At 30.6% G+C, this 17,413-nt stretch overlaps 2 protein-coding genes across 2 annotated transcripts; both read right to left on the bottom strand.

Moving 5' to 3' along the window:
- Positions 1 to 29: 29 nt before the first annotated feature.
- LOC145746155 (DNA replication licensing factor mcm5-like) lies at positions 30 to 2,440 on the bottom strand. The gene has a single exon (XM_082564352.1). It carries the CDS (start codon positions 2,395 to 2,397, stop codon positions 169 to 171), a length of 2,229 nt encoding a protein of 742 aa, XP_082420478.1. The 5' UTR covers positions 2,398 to 2,440; the 3' UTR covers positions 30 to 168.
- Positions 2,441 to 9,599: 7,159 nt separating this feature from the next.
- Positions 9,600 to 17,406, bottom strand: LOC145746516 (polyphosphoinositide phosphatase-like). The gene is made up of 20 exons (XM_082564812.1): positions 17,242 to 17,406; positions 16,958 to 17,056; positions 16,617 to 16,743; positions 16,342 to 16,498; positions 16,018 to 16,155; positions 15,503 to 15,601; positions 15,259 to 15,377; positions 14,897 to 14,997; positions 14,617 to 14,785; positions 14,104 to 14,201; positions 13,930 to 14,028; positions 13,493 to 13,641; positions 13,192 to 13,386; positions 12,620 to 12,803; positions 12,193 to 12,379; positions 11,446 to 11,623; positions 11,302 to 11,370; positions 10,739 to 10,904; positions 10,363 to 10,469; positions 9,600 to 10,042 (listed from the first exon to the last, which is right to left on the bottom strand). The coding sequence occupies exons 1-20, from the start codon at positions 17,344 to 17,346 to the stop codon at positions 9,886 to 9,888; spliced, it is 2,703 nt and encodes a 900-aa protein (XP_082420938.1). The 5' UTR covers positions 17,347 to 17,406; the 3' UTR covers positions 9,600 to 9,885.
- Positions 17,407 to 17,413: the final 7 nt, after the last annotated feature.

The following is a 17,413-nucleotide window of genomic DNA, read 5'->3' as shown; positions in this document are numbered from 1 at the left end:
AGTCATAAAGCACCTTTTTTTAAAAAAAAAACAAATATGATTGTCTAACTTCAATTTATAACTTCAGCTATTAGTATTTTGCAACAAAATAATATGATTGAAAAAAATTTTATAATTATGATAGAAAATTTATGGTTTTTAATTTGAAAAAAAAATACAGGTGAAAATTTATTTAATTCTGTACAACATCTTTCTTTGCATTCGATGTTGTACTTCTCCTCTTCTCATCATTAGATGAAGAACTTTGTAGATTTTTCTCTCCTCGTATTTCTGCTTTGTGAAGTCCTGGACAATTGCAAACTGAGACACCTGGGAGCCGACAACAAATCTTCGCTTTATCTGGCGCTCAATTCTGTTCAGTTCTTCCTGATCGGAAGTTGATGTAAATCCTTCAACTCCAGAAAGATCTCCAGTGAGCGCTGCATCCAGGGTGGAAACCTGGAACAAACGAAGAGCTTCTTCTACTTCCAGGTCCCCAGCAAAAGCTTGCAACTTCATTTTTGCCAAAGATTCCGCAATCCGCACGATGGCCTCCAACTGACGTACTGTGATCGGAATCGAGGTCTTCTTCTGTGATTCATTCTCGTGGGATCTTGCTCCTGATCTCATCAAAACATAACGATTTTGTAACTTATCACAAGCTGACTTGGATAACCGAGGACCACATTTGGCTCTGCAATAAGAAATATATTTCGTCAGAGTTAAAATGTCGATTTCTCCTTCAGTTGTAGGTTTAGACGTAACATTTGCATTCATGTGAACACCCATTACATGTTTAGCCAAGACCATGTCCTTTCTTTGATCATGTTCGTCCTTGACAATGAATATCATATCAAATCTAGAAAGAATAGTTGGCATAAAATCTATATTTTGTTCTCCCTTACTATCATCCCAACGTCCAAATACAGAATTAGCTGCAGCAAGAACAGAACACCGAGAGTTAAGAGTTGTAGTAATGCCTGCCTTTGCAATGGATATTGTTTGCTGTTCCATAGCTTCGTGAATAGCTACCCTGTCGTCTTCCCTCATCTTGTCAAACTCGTCAATGCACACAACACCACCGTCAGCTAAAACCATTGCTCCACCTTCCATGACGAAATTACGAGAGCTTGGGTCTCGCATAACAGCAGCAGTTAACCCCGCAGCACTGCTACCCTTTCCTGATGTGTAAACACCAATTGGGGACACTTGTTCTACAAACTTGAGTAACTGTGACTTTGCAGTACCCGGGTCTCCTAAAAGAAGTAAGTTGATGTCCCCACGACGAGTTAACCCATCTGGTAATCGCTTTCGTGATCCACCAAACAATAAACAACTAATCGCCTTCTTTATGTCGAGACTTCCAAAAATTGATGGGGCAATAGATTTAGCAATTGTTTCATAAATATTCGGTGATGAGGATAGTCTTCTTATTTTCTCCTCATCTTCAGAGGTAAAAGTTCCCCCAACTGATCTTCCAGGACCTCCTGTGTCAACTTCCACACCCAAGACTCTGATATAAGGAGTCCTGATTCCCACTCCAACTCTGCTACCATGAGCTTCTCTTCCTTTGGCAGTAACTCCTTTTGCAGCTTTTCGAATTGCATAAATACCAATAATTGTGATGCGATTGCCTGGTACAATACGATCACATAAATATCGATCCAGGTACATTTGAAGGTGACGAGGCATTTCACCCATGGGTACGGCATCTGGTGCTTCCTGGAGTTTAATGGTCTGGAAATCGACACAAGTACATTTATCAGGTAGAATAAAATAAGGATCAAAGGGGCAAGGCTCGCGACCCTGCGCCTCTGTGGCACATTTTCTTGGCATGGTATACCCTTCCAAACCAGGTCGCACCATAACATTTGGAATGGTAGATCTACAACCTCTGCATTGTAAAGCAATTTTAGTTGCCTTTGCCTTTACAGTTGAGGCGGATATTGCAATACCTGGAACCTTAACCAATTTTGACATCATTGATGCTTTTAAACTTCGCACGGACACAGTATGAGCTGATGATTTTAGCATGATCTGAATGTCTTGGACCTCATCTTCCAGCTCAGGACGAGGTCGAGTCACCTCATCTGCAATTTCCTTTGCTGCTTGCTCAAACAAAGTTAAATATTCAGCTGGACGTTGGTACATTAAATCAGCAAGTTCATCATCATAAGAAGCCAAATGTCCGAGATCGACCTCTAAATGAAACTGCCCGAGGTTGTAATGTCTTCGTAGTTGATCTCTGTAAATATAAGAAACTCCGCTCGCAGTGGCAGAGATGTTGAATTCCCTCAAAAAATCCCGGAATTTTTTCTTGATTGTTGTTCTTTGTCCCTGTGCTGCATCTGATTGTTCATCAGCACCAAAATTGTCGCTAAAAAACACGCCAGGATCATCAAATCCTGACATTGCCATTTTAAAAAATTAAATAAAATTAACAAACTAACAGAAATAACAAAAAAACTGTAGAAAAAAAAAGTTTTCACATCAACAATTATAGAAACATAATTTAATGAAACATTTTGGCGTAATGACGGTGAATATATACTTTTTGGATCTTAAAGAAGGCAAATAAATGACCTATAGTATAATAGAGATTGATCAACCCACTCTGTCTCTTAACGTACACGCAGTTTTCAAAATCCAAGGAAAACATCGTGTTTTATTTTCAAAATACCCAACTAAAGGAAAAAAATGCCCCCTAGTATTAACATTGTATTAACACGAGTATTAACATTGTTCTATATTATCAAATTTTGTGTAAAATTGCCTTAATTACACAATTTCACAAACTGCTGACTGTATAAACACAAAGACGTTATCCAATCTTTAACTTCGCGCCATGCATGCTATTTTCCCGCCAGTCAAAACAACAATAACTAAAGTTTACCGCAAAAGTTTTTTTGCAGTTATTTTAAATTGTTTTTAGCTCATTTTTAGCAATATATTAATAAAGAAACACATTTATTGTTTGTGGCGTGATAATTTATTTTCTATTTTTAATTAATTATTTTTATACTACAAAATGTATCACATCACGCATTATTCTTGTAATATATTTTATGTTTTATTTTCCTCATTCTGTACACGATAAATTCACTTAACAGAAATTCAATAGCTTTAAATACAAACAAAATCAAAAAAATTGCCACTGCTTATTGATTAAATTCAATGTAAACGGGATTTTTATTCGCCGCAGGATCGAGGAAGGCCGAATTACCACTTCCTTTGAAAGCTTTTCCTGATGGCCGATGGTTAAGTTTTACATAACCTTCGTCATCTTCAACTGTATCGTAATTATCGGCAGGAGTAGAATAGTAATGATTTCTACTTTTTGGATCATTAACGTAATAAGGTGTCGAGGTTTTGGCGGGTTGGGAACTCTCTGCACTGTTTGACGCGTTACTAACGACGGTAACATTCTGGCTGCTGGTATTTTCCTTCACAGATTTTTTGGTACTTTTTTTCGATCTGCAAATTTTAACAAAGAAGAGTTAAAAAAAAATTGTTTTACCAATACTTTAACGACAAAATGATGTTAATCATTAGAGTATGCTGGGTCCACCTTATGCACAACGCAATGAAAATAATTCCGCAAGTCAAACCAGTGACACCAAGAACAATTGAAACAATTTTAGTGTTTTGCTGGTTTCTAGCAATCTCCGCCCTGCAAGCTGCTACAAAAACATACAAATAAGCTAAATTTTTAAAAACATGACTTAGAGTTTTACAAAAAAAGTTTAGGCCACCAACTTGTCATTTCAGGACTGGAAGGTGGTCTTCTACCAGGTCTTGAAAGGATCTGAGTATCTTCACGGTCAAAAAAATCATTGTTAAGAAAAAAACCAAAGATGTCTGTATTTAAACTTGTAGTCGTGGTCGCTGTTGTCGTTGCTGCTGTTTCGCTTATAACTGGACACCTAAAAAAGTCGTACTCTAAAAAGGCTTCACCGTTTGCATAAGTTGAGATGGCCAATGCAGGTGGCCAAGACTCTGCCACGCTAATATTAAGATTTTCGGAACTTGAACACAGGCTACTTTGTGCGGGTGAAAAACAACGTGTATAGTCGATTTCTTGTTCAGTAGGGTTTATGTAAATGTTGCAAATTCTATTTTGTGTTCGGACTGGTTCTTCATTAAAGCTACCTGTAAACAAAATAAGTTAACTGCATTATCAATTAAAAGTATTTTTTTAAATTACAACTGTAAAAATATATATAATTACCCCAAGTTAATTGTCATGTTTATTTATAGAAATGAAAAATAAGTTATGTTAATTAATACAACTTGGGCTTAAATAGATAGCCATTTCTATATTTCAGTTGAAAAGTCATAAATTCACCAAATTATAAGCCTATATACTTAAAGCATGTATTTACCGTCTGGATAATTGATTTCCGTCGTCATAGGCGAATTAATGTAGTAAGTTCGGAGCTGAAAAACGTTGTAATCTGCCACATTTGTAAAGTTGTACGTGGTATGTTCAACATGAATAATACGTCTATTTGTTAACCGAGACAAGAAATACGAAAATATGTTCCCACTAGGATTTGCAAAAGTAATGCTGGTAAGGCAGTACTGGATTTGTAAAATGGCTGCATGAACAGATATTTTAAAGTTAAAAACAATTTTTTTTTGTTAACCAAAAATACTATTAAAATAACTTACCTAAAATACCGAATAAAGCTATCTTAAAATCCATAGTCAACTGTTGTCTAGCCTTAGCAGTTAAACTGGCTTTTTAATAAATTACAAATCCACAAATAAATATTTTCTATAGAAACTGAGTAACTGCATGCAAGACACAAAAACGTGAGTTTACTAAACATAGAGCTACAGTTTATGTAAATGTATTATTTTTGTGTTATTAAAATACTTCGTACTAGTCCAGTCATGATAGGTTTTCCAAAGTTTACTCAAAATAAATTTGTCAATAAACGTTTGTAATTAAGAACAATTCAAATTTAATATTCTTGGACTAAGGACTACGTAAGTAAGAGTCAAATTCAATATTCTTGGACTAAGGACTACGTAAGTTTTCTTTAACGCACTTTCTGGTACAAAAAATATGCTATAAGAACAGTTTCACAGTGCTTCGTACCTTCTGACCTTAATCAGTAATTGGAAAGCTTTAGCTATTCGTTTTAATAAACAAATTTTCTTTTTTATTGGTTAACTTTTTTGGTATAGGACATTGTGGCATATTACTTCTTATGATAATAGAACTGAGTTTTAATTATTTATCATGTTATTAGGACAATGTAAAATTATATCACATGGTATAATGTCAGAGTTTAAGTTATTTTATAAAGTTTTGGATAATGTGAAATTATAATTCATGGTACTATGACAATGTAAAATTATATCTAATGGTATTAAAGTTTTAAATATTTTAGAAAGTATAAGTAAAAATTATATCTTATGTCAAAATTTTAATTATTTTTTAAGGCATTGGTCAATGTAACATTAAAAGGTTAAAAGCAAGTATACAATAATATTTTTACAGGTTTATTAATATTGCGAAAAGTACACAGAAGAAATAACAAAACAATAAGAACTACAAGACACATAATGTACGAGAAAATAAAGGATAAATTGTGTTTTTACATAAAAAAAGTTTAAATTTTTCAATACGTAATCAAAGCATGCTAATGAAAAAATTAAACAAATATGTTAAGAATAAATGTATATATGAATTATTTAAAAAATATATTTACGTTACACAATAATTTCGAAAATATTTTACAGCAAAAGTAAAATTTGCATTACGAAAAAGGTACAGTTACACTAATGTTTTATAAATATCAAACATATTAAAACACAAAAAATGTAACATGAAATTGGTAATTTGGTTCAGCAAAAACAAAAACACAATCCCATATTTGATCAAAATGTTTAATTATTGTACTTTGCAATAAGGATTCACAAAAATTGTTTTTGTCCTTGCAGTAAGAGTAGAAGACATACATTCCAGTTTACATACATCTACAAAAAAATAATAATTAAAATGTTGTAGAGAAATTTTATCATAGTGTGTCTTTTGTTTTTTTTAAATTTACAGTGTTTAAGTTAATAAAAAGTAAATAAATTTGTATTTAATGTTGTTGTTGTTATATAGTAAAACTTGGTTTTATACAAACTTTTTTGCTCGACAACCAGAATCTAAATATAAAAAAACAGAGTTAGTATTTATTTATTTATGGTAATTTACCCTGTAGAAAAAAACCTGAAAAAATAATTGGTTATTTGGTTTGGCTGAAAAAAATGTTAAATTGAAGTTTTCTTTTAGCAGGAACTCTAAAAATAAAGAACAAATTAAAATTGGCCAAAAACAAATCGACGACTCTTCATAAATACAGCAACCAGAATCTAAAAATAAAAAAATATAATGTTAAAATTTGTTTGTGGTAATCTAGCCTGTGGAAAAAAAAACTTTACGAAGTTAGTTTGGTTAGTAAGGCCCCTGTAAAAGAATAATTGGTTAGTAAGGCCCCTGTAAAAAAATAGTTGGTTATTAAGGCCCCTGTAAGAAAATAATTGGTTATTAAGGCCCCTGTAAATAAATAATCGGTTAGTAAGGCCCCTGTAAAAAATAATTGGTTAGTAAGGCCCCTGTAAAAAAATAGTTGGTTAGTAAGGCCCCTGTAAAAAAATAGTTGGTTAGTAAGGCCCCTGTAAAAAAATAGTTGTTAGTAAGGCCCCTGTAAAAAATAGTTGGTTAGTAAGGCCCCTGTAAAAAAAATAATTGGTTAGTAAGGCCCCTGTAAAAAAATAGTTGGTTAGTAAGGCCCCTGTATAAAAATAATTGTTTAGTAAGGCCCCTGTAAAAAAATAATTGGTTAAAATGCCTCTGTTGGAATAATGGTTTAAGTTAATAATTAAAATAGATCTGGAAAGAGTGGAAAATAAGAAACGCCTGCAAAAAATAAAGGGATATATATGTGGATGCTTTTTAAAGCAGAAAAATTAAGAAACGCCTGCAAAAAATAAAAGATATGTGGTTGTTTTTAAAAGTAGAAGAATTAAGAACTGCCTGTTACAAAATTTTTGTATGTTTTCTGTTTTTTGCATGTCTAAATTTAAATTTGTATTCTCGTCTAAGTTATTTTGGGTTCCACCCACACTTTATTTAAATAGTTTAGTTTGGGCACAGTCCACACATTGACAAAAAAGTTTAGTTCGGGTACCTCCCACGAATTTAGATAATATTTAGGTTTGGGCAACGCCCATACCACACATATAAAATTGCATTAAAAACACACATAAATAAATATTATATTTCGGTACATCCCTACAGCCTACCTTTAAATGAGGTCCTGAGACTTTTTTTTTAAAGTTCACCAAGTTAAAGTGAGGTCCTGAGACTTTTTTGGAGTTCTTCTTTTGCGTAAAATACACATAACACACACTTAAGCCTAGTTTTATAAATCCTATTCTATATTCTCTATACATTACATGCGCCAAAACATCTAAAAACCCATTAAACAGTCCCGTTTAATATAATTATGATCACACAGAAACCTAAACACACTTGGGACTGTGTCAACTATACAACATTTAATGCGCAAAATTATGAGTAGTTAACCAGTCACAAAATAATAGAAAAATAGACCGTGATACTATAATCTTTTAACCCATGAAAATCTTAAAGCGCTTTATTATGCAGTACATATAAAAAAATAGACACGTGAAAACCTACAGCCCTACAGACCTCATCCTAAGGTCCTGAGTTATTAAAAGTTTGTCTTCGGGTCCTGAGGTTTTTAAAACTTAACATCCCCTTTGCTAGTTGCAAAGAAGCCTTATGAAGATTCCATCCATTTTCCATTCCTCCAATTCCTGCCATTATCTTTTTCCTCCAATTATTTAATCCAAATATAATCCACTTTTGCTACACAAAAAAAATTGTTTAGCAAAAAATAAGGAACACTAAACCCTATCTTAATTAGTTTCCCCAATACTTAATATATGTCAATCTTTGTGTACTTATAATATGCCAAATGCAAATTTTTGTGTCAAAAAAATAAGATTGTTTAATTTTTTAATTATTCTGTGCCAAATATTTTAAGATATGCTGATTTGCAATTTTTGTGCCAAATACTTTATGATATGCTGTTTTTTTATATCTGGGGAAAAAAGTGCCAAAATTTTTTATGAATGCCAATTTTTAAGTTTGATATGCCAAATATCTAAGATATGCCAAAATTTATGTTAAATATTTTATGAGTTAGTTTAAATACCTCATCGACTACTTTGTAGAGGTACCTGTGCATCAACACAGGTTTAATAATGTCCATAAATATTTAGGATAAATTTTTACTTTTATTAAAAATAAAACTTAACTTTTAGGTTTAATTTTGGGTATATACTTGTGTATTATGTAAGTTTAAAAATTAAAATAGTGTCATATAGAAATTTATTTATATTATACAACTATACATCAATAAAAAGGTAAATTTTTTCAACAAAATATCACCTGGAAAAGTTGTGAGAAATATTGCTCACAAGTTGTCACACCAGAGCAAGTTCAACTTTCATTACCGATCTAGAAAAAAAGTATTTTTTAATAAATACAATCCGCAATAACACATTGTACTGTATTTTGACCTACAACATTAACTGTTCATTATAAAAAAAAACATTAAAAAACCAAAATGTTTATTAATGGCAAAAAAAACAACTTTTAAGAAAATATTTTTGTTTAAAAATGCAAATTATTAATCAAATCTAATAGGTATTTATTAAATATTCCCCTAATATATATCTATATAAGGTAAATGACTTACAAAAAATAACTAGAAACCATTAACAAAAACATGTCTACTCACCTCTATGTCCAACTAAAAATAACTAAAACTCCGATTTCAAACTAGAATTTGCCACGGAGCTCTACGTCACTGGTCACGTGGAAGAACGCGCGTACTTGCACGCCGCCTTGTATTGCAAAGGCGCTTTTAAAACTGTTACTCAAAATATATTTGTTTAAATCTTCTAAACAAATCATTAAAACATTGTTATTTTAATAAACCATAATAACCTGTTCTAATATCCTAATGTTTATTCATTTTTTTATTACTATTAGTTATGATTAAAGCTTTAAACCACAACTTAACATCTAACACGTGCTTAGCAAACGCTGATTATGTTGCAACAACTCGGGCACGTGATAAAGGAATTTCTCGAAGAGGCGCACTAATCATGACGTCACGTTCCTCGCTTTATGAAGAAAATTGCAACACAATCTATAACCTTATTTGGCAATAAATTTGGGCAGTTCAGTTTTGTAAAATTTGTAACAGCGCGGAATTTTGCGAAAAGACGCACTAATTAAGACGTCGCATTCCTCGCGCCGCGCCGAATGGAAAATTTTGAGCTTTCAATGCTTTATAGCAGGTGCTATTATTACAAAAAAATTCTCTTTTACCTATACGCCATTTTTTAGTTTGTTAAAAATATTAAAACCCCTTGTTTCCTTTGATATATATAACATGTTACTACAGAAAAATTTAGTTTAAACTTTTTCATACAAATCTATTCTATTTTCTTTTAATATTTGTTAATAAATTAGCTTTTTGATAATTTAAAAAGCACCTACAATAACATAGTAAAATTTATAATATTTTTTGTATTTATTAAACAAAAAAAATATAAGTAAATCTCATAATGCTTTGAACTAAAATATAATATCAAACTATTACTACACTAAACCTATTAATATATAAACTGTTATTAATTATTGCAGGGCAAGTATAAAAAAACACAAAATCTGGGAACATAATTTGATTTCCACAAAAGATTTAGTAAAACACCTAACAAAAATACAAAACGTAAATTATGGTGATCACCCTAGCCTAGACTGTGTAAAAACAGACAAAAAAAGAAAAACAATCTTTGGACAAGATGTTATCCCTGCTTATACTGTGCAATGTAGTCAATATAGAATTGCTTGTCCACGTGGTAGTTGTGACTCTCACTGTCTTTATATATTTGCAGTGAGTGTTCGTCTACACTAAGTGGCAGTATTGAGATGGGGTTGCCATTTTCATCGATGGATGGACGACTAAAATGTAAAAATAAATAAGCATTTTAAAATAATATTTATGCAATATTGTCTCTGTAGTAGCATATACAATAGGTAGTAGCATATACAATAGGTACAACTATGTAATATCCAAGGTTTAATTACCACTGGTTTAGTAAATATCCTTAATAGGCAATTTTGGCCTAACCCAACAAGCAAAATAATAATCAAGCAATATTACAAGGTCAAAAATATTATAACTGGCAAAGGCTTATATATAAGATGATAAGCCTGTTTCGTAGGTTATTAAAAATTAAAGATCATGCTTTATAAATGTTTCTGTTTGAATTTTAACTTACTAAGGGATTAACAGGTCTTCACCACTTATATATTTCTGATATTTTTCCACATCAGATAGGGATGGAGGATCATCATTAATTCCATACAAAGTTTCAGGTGAAAAATCCTAAAACAAAATATGTAAAAAATATAAACCAAAAAACTTCTTAATAATTTTGATTTTTTTACTTTTGCAATGCAAAATTAGTATAATTTTTTATTAAAAACATTCTTATTTTAAATAAACCTCCAATATATTAGATAGGGTAACATTTATAATGGGGATTAAACACAAGACCAATAGATCTTGACATACAAAAATTAATTCTCAAAAAAAGATTAAAAAAGTGCCCTTAATTAAAGACACTAAAGTGAAAATAACTTTTATTTTTTTACCTCCAATGTTGGTTCTCGAAGCCAGGGAAACTTAAATTTATGTTCTGAGTTTTCCATCATATTAAACGAGTCATATTTTCCCAGGTCAGATACATCACTGTCTGTCGAATCATTAGACGTTCCATCGTTCTGTGACGTCATACTATCAGGTTGTGAAGTTTCATGTCTATATATATACAAAGAGATACTATAACTAGTTGTTAGTATAACGCATTTTTTATTAGTTTATTTCTAATAAGGCCGACTATAAAACCAAAACATAAAACAACTAACAGCAGTGTGTAGTGGTCAGAACACTTTTCTTTACTTCATAAGATCCTGCGTTTGATCCCCACTGCTCTCATGCTGTGATAACTCAAAACTGGGACAGGGTAACTAATATTACTCTATGTATAGGTTGTGAAGTTAACCTTCCCACATTAAGGATGATGAAGTATAAAAAAGTAACATTAGTTACCCCGGCCCAGCCTCTAGTATACTTTAGCATTATGAGATATTGTTGATCTTATTTAACCTACGTTATTCTAGCCTCAACCTGTAAATACATAGTGACAAAATCTTACTTTAGTTGCTGCCAATTCTCACTTCGTATCGTAAAAGGGCTTAGATTATTATAACCAGCTGATATGCATCTAAATATAAAAAAAACTCACATTAATAATATAACAAATTGCATTTTTAAATTGACTAAAAAATAAAGCAAATACCTAGTTAAAGTATTAGTGATTCCAATTGCAAATAAATCATCAAACGAAGTGAAAATGTCGGGTCTGTGAATATCTTTGTACCAATCAACACAATCTTCACAATGATTCAGGTCACTTGATCGGGTGGAAGTGTGACATTCATCGAATTCATTTTCTTCATCTTCTCTTATTGATTCAACTACAAAAAAGAAAAAAAATCACAGCTATTGGATATGTAAAAACTATAAGGACTGCTTCCAAATTGTCCTGAACCTAAGTAAGGCATTGTAATGAAAGACAAGGTTGTAGTTAAAACACTTGGCTTTACTATATGAGGTTTTGAGTTCGATCCCTACTGCTTTTATGCTGTAGCACCCTAGACTAAAGTACTTAAAATAATATAAACTTTTGCTAAGCCAAAAAAAATTATAAAGTTAATCATTGATGAATAATATCAATAATATCTAAAACTGTAAAAAAAAATTTAAGACTGGGTCAGGGCATCACATGTTACTCTATGTTTAGACTGGGTCAGGGCATCACATGTTACTCTATGTATAGACTGAGTTTAAGGCATCACATGTTACTCTATGTTTAGACTGAGTTTAAGGCATCACATGTTACTCTATGTTTAGACTGAGTTTAAGGCATCACATGTTACTCTATGTTTAGACTGAGTTTAGGGCATCACATGTTACTCTATGTTTAAATAGCAAAATACACTTAAAATAAATCAATAACAAAATAAAAAACATTTACTAAACTAACTTGTTTCAATTGCTAGTGGCAAGGTTTGCAGAGTTTCCCGTTTCACCCAACAAGTTAAATTATTCTTGGAGAAAGAAGCTAATACACAAGCATCGTTATTATGAAGATAATGATCAGTGGTAAGATCCCATAACGAATCAGTTGTAACATCGGGTTTAAAAACACCAAGAAATAAGTTGATTGCATTCTGTAAATATTTATAAGAAAAATTATGGAGGAAAATATAGCAAATATATAAACTATTTTACAAATATTAGCAATTCATCCATTGTAAAACTATTTACAATAATAAGACTTTTTCTATATATATATTTTTAAGTGGTTATTTGTATTTAAAATAAGTTTTTTTAATGCTGGAAATGTTGTATACTATGAACACTAAACTATTAACTCATTTTATTAAAACTATTTCTTATAAGTTTTTTACCTGTTTGTCTGCATCCGAAAAAGTGTTTGTGTAATATCGTGACAGAGTGGTGACAATATCTCTACTGTGGGTTATCCAGGGGCCCACTGTGCGGCGATATGATTGGATGGTATGGACCAATTGAGAGCCTCCATATTGGAGGGCTATGACATCACCATGTCCCTCGAATAACTCCTCATAAAGTCTTGAAATAAAAAAAATCATAATGAACAATGTTGGATTATTGTAAAAGCTAATGGGTATCTTTTAATGAATATTATGTAATCTTTGCAAAAACACCATTAGCATTGGTTCCCGAAAATGGCAAAAGTACCAAAAGCACTGGTACCCTGAGAAGACAAAAGTACCATTAGTACTGGTACCTTAATAAGACAAAAATGTCATTACCACTGGTACCTCAGGCAGAAAAAAAGACCAATACAACTGGTACCCAAGGAACACAAAGTACATTAGCACTGGTAACCCAAAAATGACATAGAAGCTGTGAGTATTGACCCAGTACAGCAAAAAACGAATAACTGTTTTTTTACCACTGTACCCCACTGCCAGTGAAGAACAAAAGTTCACTTTACCTCATAACATCTGTGTCAAAATCCAACTCAGGTTCACTTAAAACACCCAGAGAATAAAGTTGGTATGCTAGTGCACACTTTCCGGCCACAAATTGGGCAGAGTTTGTGCGGTCGAGACAGTCTACGCAGTTGCTTCTTAACACACCAGTTTGAACCTTGTAACCTGCAAGCATTTTACCACCTAACTGTAACCATCTAAATTTAAAAAAAAATTAAGAATTAAATATGGTAAAAATTAATATATTAAAATAAAAAAAATATTTTAAAATGATTTATTTTAATAAAATAGAAACAAACAAACCTAGGATCTGTTAATGTTGTTTTAAATAAATTGGGTTTGGATAAAAAAATTCCAGTTTTTTGAAGTGAATGTTCAGCTACATTTGCTAATCTGTTTAAAACATCCAACTTTTTTCCTCTTGACAAATGAGCCATATCAATTGCATGATACTACAATTTTTTTTTTTTTAAATTGAAGTTGAATATATAATTTTAGGTAAATTGACACTTTGCTTTACAACATAAGGTCCTAAGTTAGACCAGCATTGCTTTCATGTCATAGCCCCACAAGTAAGGTGCTGTGAAAATTTTAAACTTTAGCCAAGATTAAAACCTATTGTTAGTCTAATAATCAGGTTATTTTATTCAATAAGATATCAAAGTTATCTTTCCCACATCGAAAATAAAAATCTATACAACAAAAGTAATATAACTTCAAAAACTTAAACCATTACTTACTACAATCTGATGTTTAGATGGTAGAAATTGGTTTAAATAATCAACGCTTAATTTATATTCTTGACCAAGAACTGATTCTCTAAATCTTCTTTCCCGTTTCTAAAATAAATATTTATGCACATTTTAGAATTCTTTAAAGTTTATATGATTTGTTTGCTAGAAAATCATTTTTACCCGAACAAGATTGAGGACAATTATAGGGCTTCCAAATCTTTTCATTATTTTCTTAAAATGTTTTCCGGTTGCTTGCGAGTATGGATTGTCTGTCGATACTAAAATAAAAATCATAAATTTATAATAAAATATTGCAAGTTGGTTTAACAGCTTTTCAAGTGATATGTAAACTGTCAATGCTTCGTGCTATGCTAAATTACTCATCTAGCAATATACTGTTAGTTGGGAAAATTTGACAATACCAGTAAGTCAGCATTTTGAAACAAAGCAACGGAAGTTGAAGTTACCCTATAATTTGCCTTTGACTTCAGACTTCTAATTACGAGGACAAATCTTATTAAATAAAGTTATATAGTTTAACATGTATAGCGCAGTAGTATCTGTTCAAATCTACAGGTTAATAATATAATACCTTAAAAATAATAAAGGGGTGGGAAAAGAGGATATTTCTACATTTTTTTAGCCATATAGTTATCCAAAAAAAAGTTCAAAAAAAAAAAAAAACTTGATTACTTGTTATTGGAGGTTTAGCTGGTACAACGGATGCTGACATATCTTGCTCCCAATGAACAGGGATGCTTCCTCGATGTTGCACGTAGGATGTAAAGGAGGTATGATGGATTGAGGATGTCATTGCACAGTGAACAATCTGCTCCGTCTCCACCTCATTCGCTACATCACCCTTGAAGAAAAAAATTTGTTTTTAAAATCTAAAATATTTTTGAAAATTTAAATTAAAAAAAATTTTTTACAAAAAAATTAATTTTCTATGTTTAGTTTTTTTTGTATTCACATTTATATTGCAGCCCCTTTTAATAAATCTTGTTCCAGCATACAGACTAGAACGTCTTCCAATAAGTGTTATATAGATTGCTTTACCATAAACATTTACACCTTTCCAAATAAATATTTGTTAAGAAAAAATATAATTTTAAAACCTAAAAATGTTCATTTATTAAAGTTAGTTATTTAAAAACTATAGCCAGTGAGCCCCTAAAAACAACTAATCAAATATATTTCTTTATCCCCACTGTGAAAAGGCCAACTTTACAGTCTTTCTATATCAAACTAGAATATTTGTTAAATCTTAATATAAATATAATTTGGCGTAATAAAAAAACTAATATATGTTATAACACATAATGTAAAAGATACAAATTTGTCCAATATGACCATGAATAATGTTTAGGGTCCACAGTGAACTGACTTCTTCTAAACCATGAAGTAAATGATTGTTCCAGACAAATCTCTTGCAAGATCTTGAGTTTATAGCTCTGAAAAATATGAACAATAAATTTTATTTAAAAAAAAATAGTTGAAATCTATATATATTACACCACACTAATTTTATTAAACATTAGAATATTATTATTTACTCTTAAATATTTTTATTTTTTACTTTTTCGAAGGCAAACCAAATTTGTTGACATAAATCCAAGATTCAGGCGTTGAAATGTTGTCATCATCTTCTTCTTCTTCTTTAGCCAGGTCAACCTTTCTACAAATCCAGAAAATATTTAAAATACCTAGTTTTAGTTACATATATAAACATATATTTATAATAGATGTGAAAAATGAAAAATAAGAAAACCATGGGTTAACTAAACTGAAAATAAAAAAGTATTTTATGATAAACCATGTTTAATAAAGCTTTTGAATATATTTTACAAGCACCAGTTACAGTATATTGACAAATCATCCATTAATAAATACAGCGTTTACATTATTATATCACACCACCAAACATCCTGTTGAACTAGTTTTAACCGAAATTTGATGACTAGAACATTTCATGTAGGAATTTTTTTTCGTTTGATTTATTATCATATTAACTATCTATATATAAATATTTATAGTTTAACTTAAATAAAAATTTAAAAAAACAGAAAATAAAAATTATTTTTTATTTCTTACTGATAATCTTTTTTCTTTAATTTTTCTTGGTTTTGACTGAGTGTTAAGAGGTTGTTTTGTAAGGTGTTGGTTAAATTGTAACTGTAACTGAAGTAGAAATGACTTGACAAGTCAACTGTTTGAAAGGTTTTTAAATATCTGGAAAAAAACACAAGTTTAAATTTTTAAAGGATTAAACTATAAAAAAAGAAAAAAAAATGGAATTTAATTTTTTTAAAAAAGTTAATATCACAAAAGCCAAGAAAGCAAACCAATTCTGTAGTAAAATTTTTTTTAAATTTATATTTTTTGATTTATGAAAATAATAACTTTTTTTTTAATTACCTTGCTTCATCTGGGTGAGGTATTTTCACTGAACTATTTGGAATATAGATCATAGAAGTATCCTCTATTTTGTAAATACTATGACCTCCTATTTCAGCTACTTTCGTTTTCACACTAATCACAAGCATGTAGTATCCCTCAACAAATCTAACAAACCCTAAAAAAATATAAATTAATAAACCAACAAATCATTTTACAAAAAATAAAAGTGCAAATAAAAAAAAACATCCAATATTTTAAGTTAAAATATTTGCTTTAAATTTTTGTTTGACTACCTATAATACCAAATGCAATGTAACTGGGTTGAAACCCCTTTTTCTGTGGTTTTCCCATCATGTTTACATTATTTCCCATATGTAATCTTTCCAATATATCTGATATCTGGTCAGCATTATAATCAATCTATAAAAAATCGTAAAAATCATAAACAATTTTCGAAAAGATACCATAATACTAAAAAAAAGCTAAGCATAGGTTAATACCATTTATAGTGCCTAACTTAAAGGCACTACAACATAAAAGCCGTGAAGATCGAACCAAGTTATTTCACTTTTATATTTTGGACTATTTTGTTTTATTTTTTATGTTTACTCTAGGCACAAAACAATTTACAAACCCCATCATCTAAAATGATTAATTCCCAGGGATCTGTTCGGTCTATTTTTAAAATTCGAAATTTTGTTTCTTCTTCATTCGATCCAATTACAAAAAATCTCTAAAAAAATATTTATACATAAACTTTTAAACACCGTTCCCATATATAAGGTTTATTATGTATTAACATAACTTAATTTTAAAATAAATCAACATAGAACGTATAATATATATTTATAGTACGTACGTTTTATATTAATTGTAGTTTAAAAAAAAACTATTTTTGTTTGATTACGAACAACTTACCGCTTGTGTTTTATATATCTTTAACTTTTGCAGCCATTGAATTTTAAATACATTAAGCTCTGAAGGCATGTAAGTACGATCTTTCAGATGAGTTAGGTCATCCATGTTTTAACTTAATACTTTAATGCAATACCGACACGTTAAAATTAAGAACGTGAACGTATCAAGAAAA

This window comes from Corella eumyota, chromosome 3 (genome assembly GCF_963082875.1).
Source record: "Corella eumyota chromosome 3, kaCorEumy4.1, whole genome shotgun sequence".
NCBI lineage: Eukaryota > Metazoa > Chordata > Ascidiacea > Phlebobranchia > Corellidae > Corella > Corella eumyota.
The sequence above is the reverse complement of the archived record's forward strand: the minus strand, read 5'-3'. Positions and strand labels throughout refer to the sequence as shown.